Consider the following 10,460-nt stretch of genomic DNA (forward strand, 5'->3'; position numbering starts at 1 on the left):
GTTCTGAGAGGTATAATCAGTGTTTCTGTGAATGGAGTCTGGTGTCTTTGAAGAGATCAAAGATAACAGCTTCAGAAAGGTAAAGAGGTGAACATATTCTAAATATAGCTTAAAACGTAATCTGATATAGAGTCTTTAAAGAGTCTAAAATACGTCCACAGGAGTACATTGATTTTCTCCTGTGCTGGTTCTCCGGTCAGTGTTCTACTGTAGTAGAACTCTGACTCTGGAGACGAACCTCACACAAACACACTTTAACTAAACATCACAACTATATTTTGAAGTCACAAAAATGTGTACTTGGACTTCTGTAGAAACATTGAAGTAAATTGCAATTGTCCAATTGAAAGTCGTTTGAAAGCAAATTAATCGGCAACTATTGACCAATCGTTTGAGTCCGTTTCCTCTTGGATCAGCTGATTGGCTGTTAAAGAGAGCAGGCAGGATGTTTGACTTACGCTCCTCCGAGCACGCGGATGGAGGCGACTCGGTTGAGGCTGTAGCGGCTCATCAGGTTGGGGATGTCGTCCTGGATCTCCATCTTCTTACCAGAGAAGCCGGCTCGCTCAAACAGCTGAGCTCTGCCCGGGTTGTTGTCCTGGAAGAAGAAAAAGCTTCCATTGAGTGTCGGCGGGTGAATATGTTGACTCTGTGTTAGCGTTTTTAATTATTTCTCCAGAGTTTGAAATCATTAGGGCATTTAGTCTAATTTCTAATTATTAGGACTTTATTTTCTTTATTTAGTACATGTTTTGCCTCAGTGATCGACTCTTTTATTAACTGGAACAGCCTGCAAATTACAGTCTGAACAATTTACACATGTACAAACTGTTTACATCTAAAGGCACAATGAAAGAAGTACAGTTTTTATTTTTATATTTTGTAAATGAATCCTACTTTTAAAATGATGTAATCTTGAAACCATTGCACAGGTCTTCAGTCATTTAAAATTATGTATTTCCATATATACTGCAGGTAACCAACTCATTTACGAAATAACAACTCTGGTTTAAATGTAAATTTAAATGTAAAACATTAAATTTGTGGGAAAAATCTGACACAGAAAATACTTTTTTATTTCCTGTAAAATGTCAGATTCAACAATTATTTCTGTCTAATTTTTTTAATTTACATGCTTTGATGAATTCATGAGAGAGAAACAGATGTTGCATATGCAGCTGCTGTGATGTCACCACATTGAATCCAGGTGTGCGCTTGGTGTGTCTCACCTGTTTGACAGCGCGGACAGAGGAGACGTGGTCCACCTGAGCGCACCACTTGTCGTAGCAGTTGTACTCTCCCCGGTCGGACATGTCCCACAGGTACTGACGGCCCCGGAAGTTCTCATGCTCGTAACCGACCCATCTGTGAAGAAGAGTGTGCATTTTCTATATTATATGTAATTTTGTGACGTATGTTTTCTACCTTTAGATTTAGCTTCACCTGCATATTACCAAACTAAATTCTGGTTGTTGTTTGTTCATTTTCTTGGCTCAAGGCTCATCTTTCCACCAGAACAGATGACCAGGGCTCATATCTGCACCACTGGGTTTTGGGTGCATTCATTATATTTTACATTTATACATTATGAGTTCCCCCTCTTTAGATGAAAACATCTCTCTTGTTGTTCACTATAATACAATGATGTTAATCTGCTCGTTCTCTGTCCGGGTCTCTCGTGGACCCTCCAGTACTCCAGGTGTGGGTGTTGTGGACTTACGCTCCGCTCTCCACCTGCACAGAGTTGCATCTCTCTGGGAAGTTCTTGTCACTGATCCGGGTGCAGTCCGAGCTTAGGTCCAGCCGCCTGCCGGCGAAGTTCCGCTGCTCGAAAAGGGTCACCTGAGGTCAAGAGACAGCAAAGTGGAAAAAGAATGACATCACAGAGCCTGCTGGGATTTCACCGCAAACGTCACCACTCAGGTGTTCAGGTGCCTCTTATATATGTTACATTCATTTCATTCAACTGCCACTTGCAGAGAAACTTTTTCTTTACATCTTCTGTGTCTCTCCTTCCACTTGTTCAACATGTTCATAATGACCTGAGTCATGATGTGTAATATTTAAAAAAAAGGACAGTTTGGAAGGTTAGTAACTGGTGACAAAGCTCCCCAAAGGTAAATGTAAATCAACTAAAATTAACTGTAATATTTATATTGTATTTTCGGGGAGTAACATGCAGTAAATATTTATTTGTAAACAGTCAGTAGTGTCTTCCTGGAAACTTGGGCGAGTCATCGAGATATAATTACGCTGCATGACTACTCTTTGTGTATAGATTAAACTATCGAGATAAAACTTAGTTAGTGAACTTAAAGTAGCAGCATGTGGGATTTGGCGCCATCTAGCGGTGACGCTGCAGATTGCAAACCAACTGAAACTTCTCCAGTGTGCCAAGCATGCAGGACGCTGAAAATGTGAATGTCCCTCTCTAGAGCCAGTGTTTGAATTTGTCCGTTCTGGGCTACTGTAGAAACATGAATGCATTTAATTTCTGTCCACCACGAATAAAGCTCCTAGTTGACTCTCCATTGGTGTTATTTTAGTCCTGAGCGACACGGAAAAAACTGACATTAGAAAACCAATAGATTCTTATTTCGTGACAGCTTCACAACCTGCTATGATACTGGGCTGCATGTTCAGCTGATCATACACTAAAGAAAAACATACTTATTAATATTATATTCCATCTCTGCCAATAGATCGCGCTGAATACAACACACTGTACCTTTAAGAGGTGTCGGTGGGTGTAATTTTATAACTAACTGGACAGAGCTAGGCTAGCTGTTTCCCCCTGCCTCCAGTCTTTATGCTAAGCTACGTAGCTTTGAATAAAACAATGAAGTAATTAGAAATTAGTGTTATAATAAAAAGAAAACAGGGAACAAGTATGTTAATATACACTCATGAGTCAGCACCATTCAAAGATCCTGACTCATAATGTTGGACTCACCCTCCCACTGGACCCGTAGAAGGCACGTTGGAGCACAGACCCCAGCTTGCTGCAGATACAGAAACATTTTCAATGAATAATTACACCACAAACACACCACTCCATAACTAATACAGAAGATGGAACAACCACAGAGAAACTTTGGAAACAAATGACGGCGTTTTTGAGGTGAAACTGAAGACCTGAGCTGCTGAAAAAAACGTCATAACTTGTGTCACGACTGATTATAATATATATTTAAAGTGTCGTCATGCTCCAGTCTTTCAAAATAAAACCATCAACTTGCACCTAAACTGTACAGTTTGTGCATGTTTAGGGAAACTGGTGTAGGAGGCGTCCCAGAGAGCAGAGCAGAGAACCTCCACACCTCTGACCTGGAGGGGGGGGGGGTGGGGGGGGGGGGGTTGGGTTTGGGTTGGTGGGGGTCTGACTCTGGAGCACGGCGCTCTCAACATACCTTGTTTGTTGGGCAAATCCTGGGACTTTAGTGAAGATGTTCATGTCCGCTCTGCGAGGCAACAAGGAGGCCCCTTAAATACAGCGAGGAGAGGAGAGGCCTCGGCTGCTAGAAGGCTCACAGAGCTTCTGCAACAGTCGCCATTGATATGCTAAACACACACACAGGACCACGCTCATGTTGTCCTCAGTGTCATCACACACACACACAAACCCTGCAAGTGCATGCAGAGCACAAAAAAAAACATACAAACACACACACACACACACACACACACACACACACACACACACATCAATAGAAATAGAAGAGCGTTTCTGTTCACACTAACATGTAGATGTGAGAGTGCAGAGCCAACAGTTTTTGGCTTTGAACAATTCAGCGTTTTTGCACAACAATGCACCTCACCATAATGTTTGTGTTCACGCTTTGTGCCGGGCAAAGCTCCAGCACGCTGTATTCACTGTAAAGAGGTCGTGACCCTGAAGGGGGGGGGTCCTCTATGAACCTGAATGTACAGATTGGACTGCTGCAGGGTTCACCTGGTATGAGTTTAACATGATTCACATGTCTGACGTATTGTTTAGTGAAATGTTTTTCACAAAGTTGTCTCCGGGGCTTTTCTACAATCTGTACAATGTGACACAACAACAAGCTCAGGCTCAGCTCCACCGAGTGTCTCAGTAAACCAGGACTGTGAGTGACCCAGCACAAGACCAGGACCTGGAAGTAGCTCACCTCCTTTTTAATGTCATCACACCTGAGCTTCTCCTAAAGTGGAAATCTCACTACCACTATGAGCAGATGGTTATTGTTTTGTTTCTCTTGCAGATTGTTTTGTTTTCGTTTATAATAAATGTATTATTTTTATTTTTTAGATTACCTGATTATTATGAGCTAATTATTAAAAAAGCATTTGTATTTGAGTGATCAGCGTTTTTTCACGTATGACATAACTGTCTGTAAGTTGATGTAATTATATACAGGTTTAAATCCCATACAATCATAGTTATTGGTCTCTAATTGGAGACGAGAGAAGCAATTATCAAAGACAACACGCCATCACTTCCTCTATTGTGTTATATTATATTATTGAACTGTTGTTAAATGTGTAACCATTGCACTGACTCCAAGCCACACATTTATTTTCTAATAAATGTTTTCGACTCAGTTTGGAGGCAACATTTTATTTTCATAAGAAATTTTGTCTGACTAGATCTTAAAATTGTGTCCTCTCTTAAATAATATCATTCAGTGCAGCATCACAACAAACTGCAGTACGGCATCAAAACTCTGACATGTAAACTTTACAAAATGTATGAAGCTCACAACAAGTTTACTACATTTAATGACTGATGCACTTCTTTCTCGAGTGGTTCATCCTTTTTATTTATTTCCACTTCAATTTATTGCATCTTCAGAGATAACATTTTCAGTTCTGTTTCACAGGATGAAGCTCGTATCGAGACCGAGCTGCAACCTTTGCTTACAGTGTCAGAATCCCGTCTTTTTCCAAAAGATCTGTTTGCCACAGCAAATTTACTGTCACACATCACTGCCTTCAAATGGAGCGGCATTCAGTGTGTGTGTGCGTGTGTGTGTGTGTGTGTGTGTGTGTGAGTGTGAGTGTGTGTGTGAGTGTGTGTGTGTGTGTGTGTGTGTGGCTGATGAATGGCAGAAAATGTCCCTGGATGCTTCACTGTGTTTGTTGTAACATTGGCTCTGGACCTGACGGGTGGGAGCCATTAACCAGGTCCAGAAGCTTGGGGACGTTTCTTGCACTTTGGAGCAGTTTCCAGCGGAGACAAATGCAGGAGGTGCAGCAGGTCAGACATTTATATGTGGTTCTGAGGAGACAGAGGCTGGGCGAGGGGGGACAGATATAGGGAGAGACACGGCACAGGCTTTGGCAAGGACACGACTCAACCCCACTTTTTATCTTCTAATCTTATCCCGGTGGGAGATTTACAGCAGCTTGAATATGTCGCTCATCCTGACTGTGCTGGACAAGCTGGCTTACTTTCTGTCTCTGGTGGCGTTTTGTGTCAGTGTGTCCTACAGCTGGCTGAAATGAGACTACACTCTTCCTTTGAATCCACGAGCTCTGATACTGACTGGGTGTGTTTTATCTGTGGATATTTTAACAAATGATCCCGAGTGTTTTGAGTTAGGATGGTTTTACTCAGAACCTGTGGACACCTGACACCTCTGTGTGAGTTCCTCAATCTTTGTTTTTACTTCAAGACATCTGGGCTCAGGGATTGAACAGATGATGTAACCTATGTAGCTGTTTTTCACAGGTTTGCCTTGATATCTGTGAGATTAGTGTTCAAACTGGGTGATTATGGTCCTTCAGGTGTAACTGAAGACCAGGACCACGATGCTGCAGCGGTGCATCCTGAGGCCGTTCCACGTGCTCACACTGGTGCTGTGTGTGTCGGCCAGGGAGGACTTTGACTGGACGAAGAACGAGAGGACGTCTTTCTACTACGGCACCTTCCCGACTGGTACGTCACGCGATCAAACACAAGATAGTCAAACTTTTATAATAACCTGCAAAGAGCATCAGCAATGTTTACGGTTCACTGTGCAGGTTTCTCCTGGGGAGCCGGCAGCTCTGCGTATCAGACGGAAGGAGCTTGGAACATAGATGGCAAAGGAATGAGCATCTGGGATGCATTCGCCCACAAGAAGGGGAAAATATTCTCCAATGACACAGGAGACGCCTCGTGTGAGGGCTACTACAAATTCAAGGTGACATGCTAAAGAAGATGGAACACAATTTCAGAAAAGAAAAAGCTGATCAAATCTTGAAATTAATCTTATACAGATGGAAATAGAACGGACGTTTAACTATGTACAAAAGAAAATAGCAATTAATATTTGTTATGGTAAAGTGTTGTCGCAGCTCGCTGGGAAGACAGCAGAAGCAGCTCTTTAGATGGATGGATGGAACGCTGCTGCTGTTCGGCTCATTTTCTGTAACCAGTGTAGCATTAAAGCATGGTGGAATTAGAAAACTAGCTAACTTGCCAGTTGTCCGCTAGTTTTGCTAGCTAGTTTGCTAATTCCACTATGCTTTAATGCTACACTGGTTACAGAAAATGAGCAAAGTTGTCACTCATCTGTTGATAGCAATGATCTTTCCTATGCTGTGACAAGAGTGTGTGGATGAAGTGTTAAGTTGTTAAAATTTACTAATTTAGTGGCTGGCTGGCTAGTTAGTTAGCTAGCTTGCTAATTCCACCATGCTTTAATGCTACACCTTCTACAGAAAATGAGCCGAACAAAGTTGTCACTCATTAGATTATAACAATGTTCTTTCCTACGCTGTGACAAGAAAGCATTAAGTTGTTTTTTTACTCATTTATTTCCTAAAATAAAGTTCTGTGGGTTCGAACAATGTTTGATTTTTAAAATGTCTCTTTCTTTGCTTGTTTTTCAGGATGACGTCACCTTGATGAAGGACATGAAGCTGAACCATTATCGTTTCTCCATTTCCTGGCCGAGGATTTTACCAAGCGGACTGAAAAGTAACCTTGACCGATGTTTTTATATTATTGTTTTTCAGTTTTTCACTGTGTGGAACACCATTCTTTACTATTTTACAATTGATTTTTTTTCATTGGCTGGTGATTGAAATCAGTACCGAAAATGATTGAAGATTGAAAAGTCAATAACCAGAAGTTGTTTCTCTTTTCTAAATCGTTTTACTTCAAATACGTCACCTTGGGCTCTAAAAATGATATTAGTCATTTTTCCTTATTTTTTGACATCGAAAAATAAATATTTTATTTTGTTGAACTCCAATCATTAAAGGCAACCCTAATGGTAATGATGTTTTATTTCATGATAGTGCATATTGATATTAATTATTTAATGGTAACTCTTTCAGGTGAACACATCAACGAGAGAGGAATCAAATACTACGAGGACCTGATTAACATGCTGCTGGACAATAAGATCACACCCGTCGTTACTTTGTACCACTGGGATTTACCTCAGGTGAGCACCAAACACTTTATTTATTTATTACCATTTACAGACTGGGACACTAACACGTCTTTTACTCCACAGGTCTTACAGGAGAATTACGGCGGCTGGCAGAACGCCACCATGGTGAACTACTTCAACGACTTTGCCAACTTGTGCTTTGAACGATTTGGAAACAAAGTGAAGAACTGGATCACTTTCAGCAATCCGTGGGTATGTCGGGTTTTAAACGGGAAACGGTGCGTTCACTGTCCCGGTGAACAGACGTGGTGTTTGACTCGTGGCGTCTTGTGTTTTCAGTCCATCGCTGTGGAGGGATATGAAACAGGGGAACATGCACCCGGACTGAAGCTGAAGGGAACGGGAGCTTACAAAGCTGCTCATCACATCATCAAGGTACAAAGACTCCAGACTGGTGGTCTGTGTCCACTTCAGCGGGGGTCTGTAGACTCCAGACACGGTGGTCTGTGTCCACTTCAGCGGGGGGTCTGTAGACTCCAGACACGGTGGTCTGTGTCCACTTCAGCGGGGCGTCTGTAGACTCCAGACACGGTGGTCTGTGTCCACTTCAGCGGGGGTCTGTAGACTCCAGACACGGTGGTCTGTGTCCACTTCAGCGGGGGTCTGTAGACTCCAGACTGGTGGTCTGTCTGTGCAGAATACAACATTTACAGTTTCACTGCATGTCCATTTGTCTCAGTAATGATATGATTAGTGTGGGTCAAATATATATTTATTATTATATTAACTTAACATTATTAACTTATGAAGGACTTTACGCTCAAACCTAGAAATATTTTCCTGAAGGAACTCCTGCAGCTTTGCTTTCTTTACACCAATGAAGACGATGGAAATAAGTCTCATACTTTTGTAGATGTGTGTGATGATCAAAATAATGTCAAACAAACTAAACTACAACAGACACTAAAGCGACACTTTCTGTCTTTGAAACAGGCCCACGCTCAGGTTTGGCACACGTATGACATGAAGTGGCGAAGCAAACAAAAAGGTAAAAAAAAGAAAAAGCTTTAATTTATTTGATTTACTTTTTATTTATTTTTTGGGACTGAAGTCAAAGATAAATCACTGCCATGCTGTATGTGTGTGTGTGTGTGTGTGTGTGTGTGTGTGTGTGTGTGCAGGCCTGGTTGGGATCTCGCTCACGGCCAACTGGGGGGAACCAGTGGACATCACCAACCAGAGGGACATCGAAGCAGCAGAGAGATACATCCAGTTCTACATGGGATGGTTTGCTACTCCCATCTTCAATGGAGACTACCCCCAGGTTATGAAAGACTACATCGGTATGTCAGTGTTTCTGAGAAAGATGACTGTACTCAGCAGAATAATGTCCGCCGACAGAGGCTGACTTTATTCTGCTGTTGTAGTTTGTTTGTCGTTATTATTATTACTATTAGACGCATCAAATCACACACAGCTACAAAAGTCCAAAACGTATTTCCATTGTCGTCGTAAAGTCCTTCATAAGTTCTTAGTCACTACTAATTAGTTTAAAACTAGAGATTTACCAAATAAAGCTGCACTATTATAAACATAAGAAATGTCTCAGTGGTGTGTAAATTGGTTACTAGGAAACATCGTTAGCGATGTCCAATCAAGAGCAAGCAGCCACGTAAACAGGAAGTCACGGAAGCATCACAAAGTACAGTTTTAGAATCGCAACATAAAATACTTTTGTAAACGTAGTTATTAAGTTTTATTTCTGTCTGCATACAAGGAGAAATCTGTATTCATACTGTTTATGATGAGAAGGAAATATGTGATTATGCTAAGCTAATTGATGGGTTTTGGATTTGGATTTTTCATATATTGTTTAACTATTACACAATATGAACAGGGATGTGATCTAAAATGCTTAAAAATGCATTTTTCCACTTCATCTAAACTATAACTTAGCGATGCGTAAAACTCCACCAAGTCAACACTTTGAGTCAGAACGAAGTTTATGAACCGCTGGTGAAAGCATCTTCAAGTGGTGTTTTAATAGAAAAATTTTGACTGCTTGTTGTGTGTTGCTGTACGAATCATTTGTAATCCCTGAACTCTGACCTTCAGGCAGGAAGAGCGGCCAGCAGGGCCTGGGCGCCTCGCGGCTGCCCGTGTTCTCGCCTCAGGAGAAGAGCTACATCAAGGGGACCTGTGACTTCCTGGGTCTCGGACATTTCACCACTCGCTACGTGACCCTGAAGAATTACCCATCGGGCCTCGGGGACAGCTACTTTGCGGATCGTGACCTCGCCGAGCTGGTTGACCCATGGTGGCCCGACCCCGGCTCTGAGTGGCTCTATTCGGTTCCCTGGGGCTTCCGACGCCTGTTGAACTTTGTCAAGGTGGGAAACGTGAATGTGAAAGACGTCCAGATGTCATTTACCAGCTCATTTACGCTCCACAGGAACAACCGCAACACGATCCGTACATTTCTAACTGACCACTACTGCACATGTGCAAACTAGTACTGCACACCTGTGGTGAAACACTCTCGTGCTCCCTATTCTTTTCCTTGTGAACAACAAATCTCTGGTGAAGAGCTAAAATGAGCTTCCTCCTAAAATATAAAACATCCAATGAAATAAGGAACATTTATTTTGATAAATTCAACTCTGTCATCCCAGATTTCAAAGAGTTTAATAAGCGGTATATATTATTATTATTATTATACAACAATCGTAATGTCATGTTAATGTTGTATTTGTATTCATATTAATATCATTGTATACTTTTTTATTTTAATGCTTTCATGCCTATAAAAGCGCATTAAATTGAAATAGTTAACGTCAGCTAACGTTAACGGAGGATTCATTTTATTTTATTATGATTCCTTCAAGTTTTTTGCAATGAACTTGAATAAATACAGTTGTTTGAGGGAGATGTTTTAACAGAAATAAAATATAGATATTAGAGAAATATAACCTGTTTAACTTCAAAACAAGCTCTCAGCAGTTTATAAATACATCATTAAAACTACTAATGCCTAGATTTTATTTAATCAAAGCAAATCATTTCAATAAAAATACAATATTTAATTTCCTAATCATT

The 10,460-nt window shown here is 41.1% G+C and overlaps 2 protein-coding genes across 2 annotated transcripts in view; one reads left to right on the forward strand and one right to left on the reverse strand.

The window, feature by feature from the left end:
* Positions 1–458: 458 nt before the first annotated feature.
* crybgx (crystallin beta gamma X) lies at positions 459–3,454 on the reverse strand (the record flags this gene model as incomplete). The annotated part of the gene is made up of 5 exons (XM_031838824.1): positions 3,411–3,454; positions 2,954–3,002; positions 1,721–1,842; positions 1,230–1,365; positions 459–598 (listed from the first exon to the last, which is right to left on the reverse strand). Coding segments are annotated over exons 1-5 (491 nt in total), but the record flags the coding sequence as incomplete, so codon positions are not given.
* Positions 3,455–5,790: 2,336 nt separating this feature from the next.
* Positions 5,791–10,460, forward strand: part of LOC116377241 (lactase-like protein) — a 6,455-nt gene continuing 1,785 nt past the window's right edge. Inside the window, 10 exon segments of the mRNA XM_031838827.1 lie at positions 5,791–5,917; positions 6,004–6,164; positions 6,856–6,943; positions 7,306–7,415; positions 7,488–7,616; positions 7,704–7,799; positions 8,358–8,412; positions 8,546–8,707; positions 9,480–9,754; positions 10,417–10,460. The exon segment at positions 10,417–10,460 is cut by the window's right edge and continues 95 nt beyond it. Coding sequence (XP_031694687.1) covers positions 5,791–5,917; positions 6,004–6,164; positions 6,856–6,943; positions 7,306–7,415; positions 7,488–7,616; positions 7,704–7,799; positions 8,358–8,412; positions 8,546–8,707; positions 9,480–9,754; positions 10,417–10,460 — 1,247 coding nt within the window.

The sequence above is a fragment of the Anarrhichthys ocellatus genome, unplaced genomic scaffold, assembly GCF_004355925.1.
Source record: "Anarrhichthys ocellatus isolate YVR2014 unplaced genomic scaffold, GSC_Weel_1.0 scaffold1053, whole genome shotgun sequence".
NCBI classification, from domain to species: Eukaryota; Metazoa; Chordata; class Actinopteri; order Perciformes; family Anarhichadidae; genus Anarrhichthys; species Anarrhichthys ocellatus.